The sequence below is a fragment of the Agelaius tricolor genome, unplaced genomic scaffold (genome assembly GCF_023055355.1).
Source record: "Agelaius tricolor isolate 1412-34295 unplaced genomic scaffold, bAgeTri1.0.p SCAF_14, whole genome shotgun sequence".
NCBI lineage: Eukaryota > Metazoa > Chordata > Aves > Passeriformes > Icteridae > Agelaius > Agelaius tricolor.
In genome coordinates this window covers 235,961-253,866 of record NW_027269274.1, presented here as the reverse complement: position 1 = coordinate 253,866, position 17,906 = coordinate 235,961, and the positions used below count along the sequence as shown (strand labels likewise).

At 41.3% G+C, this 17,906-nt stretch overlaps 1 protein-coding gene across 8 annotated transcripts in view; it reads right to left on the bottom strand.

The window, feature by feature from the left end:
* Positions 1 to 17,906, bottom strand: part of TMCC1 (transmembrane and coiled-coil domain family 1) — a 74,756-nt gene that overhangs the window by 55,070 nt on the left and 1,780 nt on the right. For 2 of the 8 annotated variants that reach the window (XM_071439229.1, XM_071439231.1), the window contains exons 2-4: positions 15,818 to 16,064; positions 5,477 to 5,533; positions 2,147 to 2,858 (exon numbers count right to left, since the gene is read on the bottom strand). In XM_071439229.1, coding sequence (XP_071295330.1) covers positions 2,147 to 2,692 — 546 coding nt within the window. In that variant the 5' untranslated portion in view covers positions 2,693 to 2,858; positions 5,477 to 5,533; positions 15,818 to 16,064. Of the gene's footprint in view, positions 1 to 2,146; positions 3,102 to 5,476; positions 5,534 to 8,137; positions 8,218 to 15,817; positions 16,065 to 17,424; positions 17,575 to 17,906 lie in introns of those variants that run through there. The other 6 variants (XM_071439230.1, XM_071439234.1, XM_071439232.1 and 3 more) reach the window with 6 other exon arrangements.

Genomic DNA, 17,906 nt, shown 5'->3' with positions numbered 1-17,906 from the left:
ATTCTCCATAGCAGTATTTCCTTGGCCGTGTCACTTTAGACCTACAGTATACATTGTTATTGTCTGTCATAAGATGGTGCAAATATTATAAAGCAGCTAGAAATTCACCAAGCTCTACCAAGGGTCAACTGATCACAGAGGTCTCTGATGGTTTAGTCCCCAAAGGTGGCCTTTCCCCTCTCATTTTGTTTTCTTCTGTCAGACTCCAGTCCCCCTCTCTCATCTCTCCAAGGTGGCGGGGAGAAAGCCTGCGCAGCCGCTCTCCCTCAGGCCACAAGGGCACGGCCAGCAGCACCAAGGATGGCTCCCAGGGGGTGACCCCGTCCCCAGCCACTCTTCCGTACCACGTGCTGCTCCAGAGGAACGGCAGCTTCAGGGTCAAAGTGGCTGCTTCACCTAATCACAGGCCCTTATATGCCAAAAAGTGATTCCTAAACTTGTTCTCATACCTGCAAGATGCTGTAGCAGAATGCTACCAGATTAACAGTCTTCATTTTTCCTGTCACTCCCTCCACGTGACCCCAGTGGTTTCCAAACTCTGCACACTCAATCAGTACAAAATGTTTGAGCATGGACTCCCAATACATGTATGCTTATTTATAAACTATGTATATGTACTACTCGACTATTACAATATGCTTATTTTAAAACATACATAGAAACACAAACTATAAAGGAAAATAAATATAAAAACAAACCAAAAAATATTTCCTTCCTACACTCCAGTGGACTGTCCTACCCACATTCCGCTTTGGAAACCACCAATCCAGGCAAACATTTCATCAGACAAAGCTGCACCAAGGGTCAGCTTTGGGATAAAAGGCTTTTCCCCATATTGCCACATTATTTACCTAATACGCTTCGGCCTGTTCAATCTCCCTGCTCATACATGAAGTAAAGGGAAGACAGTTTGAAATCAACAAACCAGACCTTGCTTTATAAACTTCTGTTGCTGGACTTGGGTACAAACTCAAAAAACTAACAATTTTCCCTAAAATTCTCCTGAAACAAAGATCCTGAGTTCACTCACAATGAAGAGAGAGGCAATATACAAGTAAACCTGAAGCTATTATGAGGTCTCTTTCTCACAACTCTCAATGGCTTGACTAACTGTAAAGTTAATCAGCCCAGGAGAGTGCATGCTTTCCACAACTACTTCATTACTATCTCTGTTGTTGTAACAGTCAGCAAGAGGCAAAAGCTTCAGACACAGCTCCAGGCAGACTCCTCGCAAGAGGAAACAAAGTATATCCAGCCTCCATAGACCCCTTTGTTATTAAGGGCTGTTTTTCAGAGGACTCTCTGAACCAGTTTCCTGAATAAACTAAAATTAGCTAATCAGAAAGCTAGTCTTCCAAAAAGCAAACAACAAAAAAAACCCAAAACACATCAAACTTCAAGAATGCTTCAACTAAATTGATCTGGGAAAGGGGAGAAATGGTAAGACAAATGCTGCTTGCTTTTTGATACCATCAATAGGCTGATAGGCAAACTTTGCAAGAATGTGTCACAGAACGGAGACTGTCATTTCAGTGACTGCTTTTCCCACACAGGCAGGACAAACTGAAGGAGACAGCAGTGATCCCTCAGCAGCAGAGCAGCCAGGATGATCTAAACCACATACAAGCAACCCAGCACTGAGGGGCTGGACAGTAGTGCAGGCTGCAGCCCATGTTCCCAGAGCCTCTCACAGCCTAAAAGACCAGCAACACCATCCACTCACACTAGAATTCTTTTCTTTTATAAAATACAAAAGAAAATAAGAAAGGAATTTAAAAAGTCATCTAGGCAAATGGAAGGTTTTCTTGCAGGAACTAGCTAACAGTTGCTAAGAAGGACCACTCTGGCGGCTGCTCAGCCTATCACTCCTTGTTTGACTGAGGTGTGCTATCCAAACAACCTAATACGTTTCAAATGTAGCTCTCATTTCACTGATCAAATACATATAAAATCAGCCACCTGCCATGTGAGAAAATGACTAATGCTTGCATCTTTTAAGCTCTTTGTTTCACCACTGAAGAAGCTTTTGAACACAGCACCATATGAATTTGCTGAAAGAAACCTACTTTTCAAAACAATATTTCAAAGGGCTTAAGAAAACATACAAGGAGATGATAAAGATCAAAGGTAAATTTGAGTAACTTACTGCTGCTGCTGTGGCCTCTTCTCCACCTACATAGATAGAAGAAGCAATCTCCATCACAGACAAGTTTGTGGGAGCATCTGTAGTGGATGATGATCTGGGCCGACCTGACTGAATATCCTGAGCAGACCTTCTGTTGATCTGCGGGCTTCCTTTCGGGGCATCTCCCTTGCCCCACCTGCTGTGCAGGCTGGTCCCTCTCTTCATTTTGGGTGGCACTCTGATCTGCTGAAGCACCCGGTTCAGAGCTGTGGGGTGGGTGGAGACACCATCAATTTCAGCACAGACGCTTTGGCTTTCCAAATCCAGGTCAGGCTCCAGCTCAGCCTGAGCTTGCTGGACATCATGTGGAGAAACAGATGACCTCCTGCGCTGATGCTGGAACAGGTGCTTCAAGCCTTGACCAATGACATTAATGTTCTCCAAAGCATTATGCGTTATTTTGGATAATTTTTGCTCTGATTCATGTTGTTTTTTGGTTTCTTGATCTTGGGATTTGCCTCCAGGATCAGGGTCATCAGACAACTGTTCAGTGCCAGACGGCTCCATTGATGACACCCAAAAAGTTTATTTGACTATTCATACATAAATATGTCCCCTTTCTTTAAAAGGCTTGTGTTTATTTTGAAAATGCCAAGATTGCCAGCCAATTAGGTGTGTAAATGCTTCAAGAGTGACTATACATGCAGCTGTGCCACGGTGATCTCATGCTTATCTAATGTTAAACAAAAGAGTAGTCATTATTATACATCCATGCAGCAAGTGTGGGTTAAAAATCCAATGCACAAAACATGCCATTAACAAAATAAAATGTATCAGTCCTTGGAGCACCCCTCCACGTGGCATTAGTTGCATCTAGGCTGTAGGCAGAAGCCAAAGCTTGTGTGAGACAAGTCATTCATTGCCTGGGGCAGAAGTCCAGCACAAAGGGTGTAGGAAAGCAAGAAAGGTAAAAAAGCTGTTCAAAAAGGGGAGAAGCAAGAAGAAACCAGTGGGGTTTTGTTTATTAAGAACAAGCCCATAATAACATCTAACATGAGGTTAAACTTCCGAAAAGCATGTTAGTCAGGCAGAATTAATTTTGCTCTTTAACAAAGATTTGATACTAAGGCCCTAACTTAACAGTATTTAATACATGCAAAAAACCAGAACATTTCCAAATAAGTTATTCATTTCCACATAGTGAGAAATGGCTTATTACAGCCAGCATCCACTGATGGCACTGGAAACTTGATGTGAAAATCTATCTTCAAGCAAGAACAGGCAAGTGAAATGCTGTCAGTTGGCATACTCTTGTTCCACAGCTCTCAGAGGAAACAAGAATGCATTTTGAAAAGTAGATTAAGCAACTAAATCTGCAAGGGATCAGCACCAGGTATGTGCAGTTCAGCCTCTGGCACAGGAACTGCGCATCTGTTCTTAGAGATCTCAACCCAAGTCATTCCCTGGGCTCAGGCAGGACTGGATTATACAACAGTGCAGCTCAGCACTTGCTCATAGCAACAACTATGGGAGAAGGTCAGCAAAGATATGGGGAAGAAAGGGAGGAAGAAAGGAAGGATACAGTAACTGAAAGGGTTTTACATCAGCACCATGAGATCACATGTTTAGAAGCTGACCACTGTTTTCTGCAAGAGAAAACTTTGATTAGGCTTCTATAAATACAGAAATCAGCTCACAAAGGTCTACCTCAATCTTGGCAGAAAGCAGTCTGTGCTTTAGAAAAGAATTATTTGAAACTCAGCATATTTGGGATTTGAGAGTGTTCATTTCTATGCTAGAACAGCTGCAGAAACAGAATGCATTGAGTTTACAACTGGAGTGCTCTAGATTTTGTGCATCTGAAGCCTAACGCAATGGGTTAAACAGATATTCCAAAATGCTTTCCAAATTGCCATCCAAAAATATCAGAAGAGCTACCTCTCTCTTTCTTTTTCTCAAGTGTCACTGCTATTAGTTGGAGGCAAGAAGAAACTCAGTACTTACAGAAAGCAGAACACTGGAATCATGCAGGATTTTATCTCTGTGCTTTGAAGATGCTATAAGCATTGAGTGTAAATATACCGGCCAGTTTAATCAGTAACACATTAAATGCAAAGGAATAAACTACATCCAAGAAAAATATATTTACCCACATTCATGCAGCAATTGTGTGGCAGAAGAAAAAAAGATGTGCCAACAACATACCTACATACTTAACACTATCTTAAATGAATTAAAGTGCCTTTCTGTCTAGTAGTGTGCTTTGGCTTTTGAGCTTCCTCTTTCTTAATCTTTTTTTTTCCCCTTCAGGCAACAGGTTTTGCAGAAAGTTAGACTACAGGTCTGCACTCAATTTATGTTTTAGGACAAAAAAAATCGCAAAAACCAACAGACCAAATGATTCAGTGAACAAAACTCACTATCTAAAAAAGCAAGAGCCCAAAAACTATTTGGCGTATAAAATACAAACCTGACAGCTGACCCATAACTGCCTTTTTCATTTTAGCTAATTCACTCAGCATTTATTTTCAGTCAGGACTCACTGAAGAACTGCAGTTCTTATCTAAGATGATGGGTAAACTCTCCAGCCAGGATCTCTATTCACATTATCACTGGCAATGATGCTGGTCTTAAAGAACACCACCTAAATCTAACTGGAATTCCACGCATTATCTGCAAGAAAAAATTACCCTGCTTAAATTAACCCTATGGCAGTTTACAAACCAACCTGAAACAAACCAGCTCACAGTGAGCTCACAAACAAGATATGACCATTCTGCAACATATTTCTGAAATTATATAGCCTCTCAGAGGTTCCTAATGGGAGCTTTGTAGTCATCTCCTACTTCTATTTCCACAGGATGAGTCTGTTGTGAGCCTGAAATGAGCTTTGCAAATTACACATCTGGTATGAAGATCCTTACAAGTATTTATTTGTTCTAGTGTCTACTGCTGTGGAAAAGAATACTCTAAGTGTGAAGAATTGTGAATCTTCAAAATTATTTAGCACACTTATTTGCATTAGAATTCAACTTTTGTGGTCACTTTTGTTTTCTCTACTTACAACCACCTTTATATTCTGTTAGTGGGAGGAAACAATACTTTATACCATAAAGTTCAAAAACATACATTTCTTATTTGTACAAGAATACACTACATCAGGAACAAATTCACAATTACATATACAGCCAACTGAGCAGATGTTATGACATTATTATATCCCAGAACATTCTAATACAGCCCTTCATTTGTGCAATTATTTCCCAGGAGCCCTGGGAAACAAAACAGTTCAAAAGGAAAAACTGGCAAAATCAACATGAGATAATAGTGAAAGGATAAACTTGTACTTGCCTCCATCATTTGCCCTTTAGCATGGCTGACCCACAGCAGTCCCTCCACTGAACAGAACTGCAAGAGAAATTTGGTATGAGATACAATACTGAAAACTGGAGGAAAGATATACATAAACAGCAAAGAAAGAGCATGATTCCAACTTTTAATTTTTTTTTTTAGTAATTTTTTTTCCATTGAAATGCAAGCTCCCCTGGAAGCTGTCCTGTTTTAAACTCTTTCAAATAACTGAAGGGATAAAAATATGACTGAAGTTAAAACTGAATCTTACAGAGTTAATCAAGAAGTTCTTGTGAAGGAGCATTTTATGTTGGGGTTTATGGCCACCAGCACAGGCCAAAAGCAGAGGAAGATGCTAGGGCTCCAACCTGCACCATGTAGATTTTATTTTCTTCTCCTGTTTAGTCATTCTCCATGCTCCCAGCCCAGGTCAAACAGCTGGCTCTGGTGTTCACCTCACAGGAGGTAAAAGCTGTGGGCATTTGGACACTCTTGCACCTGCCACAGCTCATTGCACAGGCAGCTGCTGTCCCCTGGCAGCTCCTGCCTCTCCATTTCTGCAAAAGACCCAAAGGCCAGGTCCTTGCTAGGAGATGACAAGAGCAAAGCTGAGACCAGACACGGTAACCACACTTCTCTAGGCAGCCTCAAGGACTAGTCTGAAACACAGCCAGATCACCCAGATTTTCCAAAGATGATCATTAACTCAATGATCATCTTTGAAAACAGCTCTTGAAAACAGGGAGCACACTATTCTTCAGATGAACACCCCAAGAACTCTGCACTAAAGGGATATTTTGACTGTTTTACTCCACAGCGGATTCCCACCTCCAAGACAGAGAGAAAGGAAGAAAGGGTTACTCTGATCCACTGAAGTGGGATGCTAGAATATGAAGAAAGTGATGACAGCAAATCTTAGGAACTTGGAAAAAAAGAATGAACACATTTTTGAAAAATATCTTCCTATAGAAGAAAATCCATTTCTAAACAATCTTAGTGGAGAACTAATACAATGTGTGAAGTACTGGTCACACGAGGTGTCACTAACAGAACTTCAGTCACACTATTTGTCTACTTTTTTTTAAAGTTTTAATGTTATTTTTTATTCATAGTAACTGTAAGAGCTTTTGTCAGCAAGGTCTTCAGAGACATGACCTACAGCACTACAGGATGACCTACAGCATTACAGGACCTGCAGATCAGCAGCTGCTTTTGGCTGCCATAGTTCAGAGTCTGCGTCCCAAAGTGCCCACAGGTGGGCACTAAGAGGCATTAGCACCAAAACTACCTGAACTGTCCCTCATGTGAATCACAGCCCTGACTGACACACCACCAAAACTCCCATTTGCTCTCAGAAGCTCCATTTTCTTCTGAACTTTGAGAAACTATTGCGTGGGGCTAATCAAAATTCCTTCACTTCCATGCGCTTACAAAGCGTAGCCATCATCTTGGCTTTGATGTTTTTTGACAATTCTTCCCACTCTTTCCCTTTTCTTTTTTTCTTTATCAAATATTTTGTAACATGAACATTTCAAAAAAATTTGACAAGTCTGAAAATACTTCTGCCCCTCTGATTTTAGACTTTATTCAAGTGAAAGTTTACTTTAAATTAATCAGTTTAATTAATTCCCTTCAAAATCAGAGTTCTTTGTAAACAAAGTGAACTCTGAAGCTATCACTGAAAACCAGTTTAGAGATTACTTATCTGCAGCTGAAGTACTTGTTACAGAAACAAACAGTACAGGACTGCAGAAATGGGGGAGAAAAATTATTTTCAAGGAAAGGAAAGAGGAAAAATTCTGCCTTCTCATAGAGTATTTCAAATACCTTTCTCTTATGCCGTATAAGAACACCATGAACCCTTAATAATAAAGATGCTGAAGTACAGTTAGCTAGATAATCCTCACATTCCTTTTATTTCATAAACAGGTCAATTTAACAGCTCGCTATAGAGTGTCATCACAGTTAGCAGGGATCTTAGGAAGGAGATGCTTCCCACTCATCCTATTTGGTAAAAGAAAAGCACTTTTCAGTTGTTTCAGAATAGAAACGATTTTTGCTAAGAAAAAGCCCAGCTTAGTTTGAGAAATCCCAGATTATTTTCAGAAACCCATCCCAAAATGGAATTTGTATCCAGGCAAACAGTTTAGCAAGAAAGACTAAAGAAGCAACAGTCACACACTGGAAAGCCACCTGTTACAGGAATTGGGAACCCTAGCAAGTGATTTATATCCAAAGGAGGATTAAGATATTTTAAAAGCATCATTGCTCAGCAGTGCAAATAAGGAGAGAAAGCTCTGGGTGCGTTAACAACTAATTCTATCACAAAAAAGAACTCATGAGAAATCAGAATGGGTGTGAAATTCAAGGGGGCTGTCATCTGGAAAACATTTAAAGAGGAAGACACCAGTAACAGAGTAAGTAATTTGACTTAAGAAAACGGGATAGTAACATGACTACCCAATATCTAGAGAAATGTATATATTTAGCTATTACAATAGAACAATTTTGAAAAAGTCTGAGTGGAGAATTTGGGCCAGAATGGAAGAAGAAGACATACAAGAATTAATTAAATACAAATACCTTAGGTAAATGGTAGAATACAGGCAGAAAGAAAACAGAAAACAATTCTATACTATCTTTAATGGAAAAGATACCTACAGTTTTACATACATAATTCTTCATCATCCTCCTCCTCCAAAATTCACCCAAGAAAATATTTTTTTGAATTCTACTGAAGTCTGAAAGAAAAGCCAGAAACACGAGATATAGATTACACAAAGACCCTCCCCAGGCCAAGACCAGAAAGGGAGTATAGCTGATAGCACTGTTAAAGGAAAAGACTGGCAGTGTCTTTAGGTATGAGTTACATGATTTTTAAGATATTCAGGGACAAAAATGGCATTATGTGTGATCCCATGCAAAACGTGAAATGTTTCTCCTAAAATCCTCACAAGACTAAAATAGCTCTACACAGTCCAGGCACTTGCTTGCTAGAGGTGAGTATGTTACAAGGAGAAAGGAGTGAGAGCAGATCCCCTAATGTCCTCCTCCTCTCTGACGCAGTGGTGGGGAGGGAGGGAGTCACTTTTTCCCATGCATTTCCAAACACATTAACAAATAGCAACTTCAAAGGTTTCATCAGCAGATTTTATGCTTTGGCACACCAAAAAGAGTTCACCATTTCTATTACTATATCCATTAATGGTTCACATGTGCAAGGGCAGCATGCTTAGACATACCAGAAGGTGATCTTTCAACATCAGCCTCTTCTCAGCTCCACATCATGTTGAAACAGCTCCTATAACTTTATATTTAATACTGCTGACCAGCAGAACTAAGGTATACAGTTTATGTTCCTGAAAGCTCAAATATTAATTCTGTAGATAAGAGAAAACTTCACTTATAAACGTCACTCACAGAGCATATACCAAACACTACCTTAGTGAGTGACAGATCCCTTTCTCCTTTCAATTTCTTTTTAATAAACATCTTCCTGAGTACACCTACATCAGAATCAAGTACCTTCAATAACACTTGTGGGCAACCTTTACACTATTGATGCCCTCCCTATAGGAAGTATTGCTTGCTCATTGCTCTGAATGTAGAATAAAGACTGCTGGCTCTTCTGCAAAGTAGAAGTTCACATCTAAGAACCACAGACAACATCACCAAAGATGAGGCAATTTTCCATGTTTATTTGAGTAATAATAACTCAAAGTGGCCTAAAGTTGAGTGACTGGTTTTCAGAAATGGTTCTGCTGCTTTGGAGTACAACCGATTGCCACTGACATCTTTTCTACTCCTGACATCTTTTCCACCCCTCTCTGAACACTCAGTAACTCAGTGGTTACACTGTTTGAATCAAAGCTATGAAAGTAAAGATCAAGACTTCTCCAAAATTACTAACCAGGCAGAGGTACCAATACATCATCATTCTGTGTTTGTGATATGTCAAAATCTCATGTGAAAACCAAAGCAAAATGTTTCAGCTGTATTTCTATAGCTGGTGACCTGCTTATTTATCAGAAGCCTTTCTTAACTGCACCGCTGCATCTAGAGCTGGTGTGCCATGGAGTCTGACTGTGGGGCAATGCTGCTGGCTCCACAGCTCAGCAGAACTTCATCCTTGATGAATTCCTTAGCTACATAAAGTATTTCTAGGTTTATATTACCATAACGTGTGAGCAGTCTGTGAATTCACCCTTCGAATGCTCCTACATTATGTTGAATTTATTATTATTTCCCTAGTTTTCAGGCAACCCCCCCCCCCATTGAAGATCAAGAAGCTGCCTAAAGGTCATGTGACACTTTTACAGCAGAGAACCAAACTTAGTATTTGCTCTTATAAGGTTAATGTTATACTTCCGTGATTTCTCCTGTTGATAGCTTCAGATTCATTTATGAACAGTGTACAGCAATGTAACTGGAACCTACTCAAACCACTTAAAAACATTATTTTCTGGAAAAGGCTACATATAGGCTATTTTCCATCACATTATATAAAAACAGTGCTTCAAGAAAGCTAAATGAATGTTCAAGAAAAATTTAACTAGAATCTTCTGATTAGTTGACATTGACAACTACATATATCATGTACATTTTCTTTACTTTTTTCGTGAACATATTTAAAATTTGGGAGACAACACTAACAGTGCAGTCTGCAGGGATTTTAGAAGAAAAACAAAGTGGATGAAGAATTATTACAAAGACAGCCTGCTTTACTAGGCTCAAGAGGAACCCTGCAATTCAAAACTGTGTGGTCTGCCACAGGAAGGCTGACAGTTGACACTTTCACTTAATTTAGTGGCCTGTTTCAGAAAACTGACATCTTCACCCACTCTTCCTCAAAACCAAACTGAACTTAAGCCAAACAGCAGCATTTCCTCTAAAACACCTCTGCTTTTTGCAAAAGGGAAAAATGTTGCATCCCTATTACCGTGTTCTAAAAACCAGCCAAGTGCATGCTCTGAACTCGGGGCTTCACTGAAGAACACTGAAGGGACATCTCCAGCCACAGTCCAAGCAGAGATCTGAAGCTGTCCTTTCAACAACACAAGAAGTACAACAGAAATGGCAATTTAAGACATTTCCAACCTCTTTTGTCCCCAGGGGCTCATTTTCAGAACCACAGCATGGCATTCAATTTTAGCTTCTGTAGGCACAGGTATTTCCACGGCTGTGATATGAAACAATACAAAAGAAAATAACTCTGATTTGAAGGAAGACAGGACTGAGGGACAAATCTGACCATAGACTCAGTTATAACAACTTTGGAATAAGGTTAAAGAGATGAAGTAGACAGACAGGGTGCACAATTACTCCCAGATGGTGTTATCAAAAACCTCCTATCTGATGCTATGGCCATAACAGCTGCAGAAACAGGAACTCACGTGAGCTTCAGCAAGGACTCATCAGAATACAAGTGATTTCACTTCTACAGTTCAAATACTGCATTTTGCAAACAGAGAAACTTCCTCCCCAAAGGAAAAGATTGAAGAAGTGTTAAGCAAATATTCAAAACAATGTGTCTTCCACAAAGAAAAGAATGGATTTAATTCCTTGAAGCAAATATTTTAGTGGTGAGTTGCACTCCTACTATTAACTTCTCCTATTAACATCTGCATTATCTGGATCTGATTCTTCAGTCTCTGGAAAAATGCAACAGTACTAGGCCATGGCAAGAATTTCGGCAGGATCTTTTCAGGAGAGGAAGGGGTGGAGGGGAGAGATCAAAGCTGCTCTTATCTCCTCACTGCTGTCTGCCGAGAGACAGTGCCACCTTCTGTGTGTCAAAGCTGACTCAAATGTCAGGAACAAGTGAACCATAAAGTGGAAATACAGGTATTTTCATTCCACTTCCAAGGGAAGACAAAAGGTTATACTACACCTATTTCTGGCATTAAAGAGAGACGTCTAAGCATGCTAGTAATACAAAGAAAAGAAGAGATGGCCTCTCATTTTACCTCCTAGCAGAATTACCTGTGATAATGCCGGAGAGATGCTGGCAAGATTTAGCAACTCTAGTTCTAAAAGAAAGGTTTATTCCAGGCTTGCAGTTGTAAGGAGGTTAAAACAAGTTAAATTAGCAGGCTTGTAAAGAAAGATATAATCTACCGCCAACCCACACCCCACACTATGTGTGATTTTAACATGTGCTTTTAGCCCTTGGAAAGTATATTTACAATGACTCATGAAAGAAGTAGAACTAACCTCACACATAGAGGTAAAATAGTCCCCCGATGACTCAAAACCAGCTCTTTCTACCAGTATTGTTTAAAATGCGACACAGATCTGATAAACAGATAAATTCTGACCAGAAGTCAATAGTCATTGCTATTCTGACTGTTGATGCTGCTCAACCACTGACAGCCTCATCCTGCTCTTCAGAAGAAAACTCTCCTTCCTGATCCTTTTTCAAGACTGCGAGTCTAGGGAGCTTTTACTTAAGTGTGACTCTTTAAAAAAATTGTATTAGTATAACAGTAGTGGCCTTAATCTGGGGCCAGTTTTTTTACGGGTCCTTTTCTAATCAAGCATTAGCACATTCCTCCCTGCAGGACTACAAACAAGATGTTCAGGTTACCCATCAAACACTGCTTGAAGACCTTCAGTCAGCACTTGTATGAGGCTGGGAGGACCTATCAGTAAAAGACTACCCCCACCCACACCTTGTTACCTGTTCTCAATGTTAAAAACCTGCTATCAGCTGTCAACAGAAACAGGAGACGTGCATAAGGTGCTTTTGACTTGATTCATTACAGCCACTTCTCCCAGTCCCAGGTAGACTCAAGCAGAGCTTAAGACAAGGAACAATATAATTGCATTCCTATGTACCCTAACAAGTAGGAACAGCATCAGCCTGGCCTGTGTATCTCACAGACACTGTGTGAGCAGAACCATGGGCACCTGCCCTGCAGCACACAGACATGCTGCCAGGCCTCTTTCCAGGTGCCAAGGAACCAGCCCAGCACAGCCACAACTCCCTATCCCCTCAGAGCAGCATCTTTTGGAACAGGACCCATGTCAACCATCCATCAACTGCTACCACATAGACTTGTGAATTCCCTGCTTTGCTCACTTTTTGGACTTTTGCAATAAAAATACTGATGCATATCTATGGTTCTTTTCTTCTCTTAGATCTTATCATGCATTTTAGACACACACACACACAAACTGCACAAACACAGCACAGCAAAGCAGCCACTCACGAATATGCTGCTCTTCAATATCCACCTCCACATCCAGCTGCACAGAGGCAGTAATTTGGTATAAAGCAATTGGGCTTGACTACTTTGTTGCCAATGGGAAACAAGTAGTCATGCATTTAAAACCTCAGCCAAAATCATAATGTTTCTTCCCACATTCATGGTAAAGTCCACATTAAAAAATCCATAAATCTTTACTCAAAGCAGCATAAGAAGAGAGCAATCTTATTTGAAATAATGCTGAATTTCAACTACCACTGAGAAGGTGTGGGCTTATAATCAGAGCCAAAAGCTAGACACAAGTTAATGGCTCCTTACAGAGCTGCTGTGCAACTTGGGTTTCTGCCAGAACACCCGTTTGCTAGCTGCAGAGCAGCTTTGCAGCTGGTCAGGCTCCCAGTACAGGTACATGATAGGAATTTCAGTACATGGGTGGTTACAGAAAACCAGCTATACCAAGTGGGTCCTCCCCAGGTGCAGAGCTTCCTCTTTCCCTTCATTGAACCTCATGAGGTTCCTGTCTGCCTATTCCTCAGGCCTATCCAGGTGCCTCTGAATGGCAGTACTATCCTCAGGTCTATTAATGTCTCATCTTGCATCACCTACAAAATTCTTCACCTGGCCCTATTAATATATTATTAATAAAGAGATTGTACAGTACTGGACCCTGTACTTCTCCCACAGACTGGGATTACACCAGAAGCATTTAAAGCACTTCAGTAAACCAGAACCAAAACTTTCAGCACAACAAACCAGCTGAGAACTAACTCCCACAGCAAAAGCATGGCCAGCACAGGAACTGCTCTGCAGAACAGCAAGCACCCACTGACACAGCCTCCCTCTCTGCTCCTCTTACCACAGGATGCTCTGCAGTCCAGGCAGTCAAACTTCTCACAGGTATCCAGTGCATAGCCAAGTTCTTCTGTTATGCAAAGGCTCACACATGCAGAATATCTTCCTCCACAAAGCATTTAATATAAATCAGTAGCAACCAGAGCTAGAGGCTACCCCAGCTGAAAGCCACCACAGGGAAGGACCACAGCCCCATGCACCTAGGAGGGACTGGCTTTCACCGATAGAGATTTTGCCTTCCTAAGTCAGTCAGTCATCACTGGCCTGAATGAGCTAAGCTCAGTCTTAACAGATTCTGACCCAAAGTCGCTCTGTGTTCATTTCTCCCATTTTAACTGCTATTCAACCTCAGGATCACAGCAAGGACACTCACTGCTTCCCACAGACAAGTGACACTACCCCTTATGACTGTGACCCACTAAAGCATGAAATGCTTGTTCAGCGGGCAGTGAATTTACAAACATGGAGTGCTATGGGTGCAGCATTTCCAGTGATCACAGAAAAGGCCACAGTCCTTTTGCTCAAAACTAGTAAAACTGGGAACCATGAAAAACACATTTATTTGCCTTCAGGATAATCACCATGGCAACTGGCTTCCAGGAAAATAATAGTCAATAGCTTTAGTATTGAAGGCCACTATGGGATTTGTTAAGGACATCATCAGCTCACACAAATCCAAAATATACTGAAATTCACCAAATTCGCACCAAGTTGGGTTGCAGAATCCACATGCCTGGTACACTGCATAAAGCACCAATAAGGTAGCAATGGGTAACTCAGCAAACCACTCCTAGTGTGTTCCTACAGCTTCTATGAAAGCAGCTTACAGCAAACAATGCTCCTCCTTTCTGCCCAATGCTGCTTTTGCACACTGCCACAGCCAAATAACACTGTCCAGGCAGACTGAGAAACACATTTAAAGTGTGCTACACCAACTTCTGTCCACTCATAACAGAGAATCTCACCAAGATGCCAATCCCTGGCCTCAGCTCTGCTTGCAGGCGAATGATGGAGGAGTTCCCGCAGCGCATGAAAGGGATCCCCTTCCCAACCACTGCACTTCGCTGCCCATCACAGTTCAGACTTGCACTGCAACACAGCCCATTCTGCCTTCCTGTTACAGGAACACTATCAGGCTGTTTTAAGCCAGACAGGGAGGTAGGTCAGATTTGTGTCCCTCTAGTATCATCTCAGCCTGAATCACTGGAGCTTATCAACAAAAGCATGCATGTTGTCTGCTAAATATATCCTATATGGCAACTGTGCATGATGAATGATTCAGTCAGGTAGCTACTTTCAGCACTAGTTTTCCTTTTTAAACTAAACCCACTAATGAATGTCTCTTCTGGAAGCCAGAGAGGTGTGTGTTTGGCTGCCTTTCACTGTAACCCACCATTAACTGACAAAACTGCCACTGCCACTGCTCTGGAACGCTGGCATCTACATCACAGAAGGGATAAGGAGTCCAAGTAGTTTACAGAAGGAAAAGATGTTATCAGTGCACACCAGCCTCTTCTAAGCCCATACAGAGGCAGTTAGCCAGCTTACTCATTGCAGGTTTAGAATATGCATAGACAGCTAAAAGCCTCCAAAGGACGCTTTAGGAAAAGGAAAATAAAACCGTGCATACTGGTTACTTTCTATGCTGTGGAAACAGCCAAGGCTGTCCATCTCTTGTTACCTGAGTGGGACAAACCTGCACAGCACCAAGGCAAATCCCACCCAGCTCTGCTTGTGTCTTGTACATCACAGGCATATTGTCTAATGAGACTGCTCCTTTCCGGGAGCAGAGACCACTGTGCCAGCACCTGTGCACAGGAAGGCAAGCAAAATATCCTTCTTTCCTAACCTTCATTCCAGATGCTTGCAAATTCAGGGCAAATACTCTGTAACTTCACGTGAGTGCTTTACCTAAGCAAATAGAGCAACCACCATGGCCTCCCAGGCGCATTTCAATGACACATACGTTTTGAAGAAGAAAATTTCTGCAGACCATGGTGGTATTTAGGAACTGAATGGGTGAGCAGTGGATACAGCTTTTCTAAATACAATCTTTTGAGTACTCCCACAGTAGGTTCAACCAAGGTCACCCTCCATACAAGGCCAGCTGGGTATTCTGGTGCTCCTACAGCCTCACTGTGTACACGTATATTCTGCTGCTAAAACCGTGCAAAAGAGTGCACATTAGCCTAAATCTAGAATATGTACACCTAGAGCTCTCTTTGCCCTAATCAGATGGCCTTCCCTTCCATGTGTTCTAAGTCATAGCAGGCATACATACCTCAAAAGTGCTCAGGGTAGCTTGTCTCTTTGCATAGGTATGCTCACAGTTGTAATCCAAATGTCATCAACAGACGTCTAACTTTAAAAAAAATTAGAAGTATAAATTCCAGAGGAAACAGGAAAGTCAGGGGAGGAAAGATGATATGATTTATCAGCTTCTACACTTGCAGGCATCTGCAGTAGGTACTGTAGGTCATTTTCAGAGTAAATCTTGGCAACAAAGCTTCTTTGAAGAGGAGAAAGACCTGCCAAAATTAACAAGCATAATAAGAAACGCCATTAATACCTGATAAACAATAAAACAGCACACATATTCAGGGTCCCCTTCAGAGAAAAGAATTAACTCATATGAAAAACTGGGTTTCTGCTAGCTTTGACATATTTAAAATCAGAAGCAGCCTCTGAAGTTACCTCATACTGTGACTACTTTAACCTAATAAATTATCTCAAGGAGGGAAATCCTCTAAGCATTCAAATAAAGTTTGATCATATCAGAGCATGCAACACCATATCACATCACAGATTGCCCTGAGTCAGACAAACCTTCCCAGCTCACCAGATGCCTTGATGTTCACTGAGTATTTTGCCACAGGAGTGCCTGTGTGACCAGTGTCAGACTAAAGAATTAAGCCACTATCCAAAATGGGGACCAACACAGAGTGTGATGGAAGCCCCAACACAGCATGCACATAAAGTACATACTTGGAGGGTACCTGCCTGGCATAAATGTTCCAGAGTGTTGGCAAACTTCTGGATTTAAGTTAATAAAACGTAAACGTTTTTGGTGCAGAGACCTCCTGTTCTGTGTTTGCATTTCACATGGTATGTCAGATCTAGCTTCCAAATCAAAGTTCTTAATCTTATTTTGATAGAAGCATTTTGTATTTTTGGTACATGAGTTTATAAATAAAAAGGGTCAACTAGATCTGCATTACCATTAAATGTTTCTGAAAGTATGAAGACATTACATTTTGCAAAAATATATTTAACTCTACACAATTAATTGTTTTCTTCTTTCTTTTTTCCTTAACAGCTTGGCTGGAAGAACAATTTTGAGAATTTGGAGCTTAAATTCAAGCCCAAACAATCAGCTCATTGTGCTGTAACAATATCCAGGGTCTCAACTGCTTAGGGGAGTTAAGTATTTTCAGTATTTAATCACAGCAGAATACTGAGTTTCTAGAAGTGCAGAAAATGCACGTCTAGACTGCCACCTTCATGTTCCATTTCATTCAGCCATCTTCACTCTTTCTAGGGATGTCAGTTTATCCTCTAGGAAACATTGTGCCGAGTTCACAGATTTGCTGACCTTGGAAGGGACCTCTTGATGTCACCTGGGCCACACAAGGTTCATTGCCTATACACCATTTTTACAAGTCTTTCTGTTGAGAGACCACCCTGTTGCTGGCCCCAGAGAGCTCAAGTCCACAAGAGCTCCATCCCCCACGGAGAGTGCGCAACCTCTGTGCCAAGCAGCATTCAGTGTGCTACAGCAACCAGCCTTTATCAGGCCTTAGGGGACAGGCACGGCAAAACCCTCTCCCCTCTACTTCAGGGGTGAGGAGACTCCAGGTCTATCAAGAGGCAGCCAACCAGCCAGCTCACCTGAGAAACACCTTGCACTTGGTGAATTCAGGTGCCAAAACCCAGCTCTCACTGGCAGACAGCTACAGAACCACCTGAGGAGAACATGCCACACCAGTAAACGTGCTGGGGAAGCCAGTGGAAAGGGAAGACTCCTCCTCCAGAGCTCTAAGCAAAAATTCCTAGAAACCAAGCCCAAGATATTATCACACCAAGTCTTTTTGAATGGTTCAAAACAATTCTCAGAAAGACCAGAGAAAACACTAACACAAGGTTTGCCTGACTCCAGAGCAGCCACAGTTGCTAGCTCACAGTCAGGCACAGGCCATTCACCCAAGCAGTGGAGGAGCTGACTCACTAGATACAACCCATTTCCTGCAGAATGCACCTCTCTAAACACAGGGAAACAAAATCTGTAGACTTCCAATGATTTCTATTTTGTATCTGAATTAGACATAGGTTTTAATTACAGGAACTTCAGCTGTGATTAAATAAGATGTGAG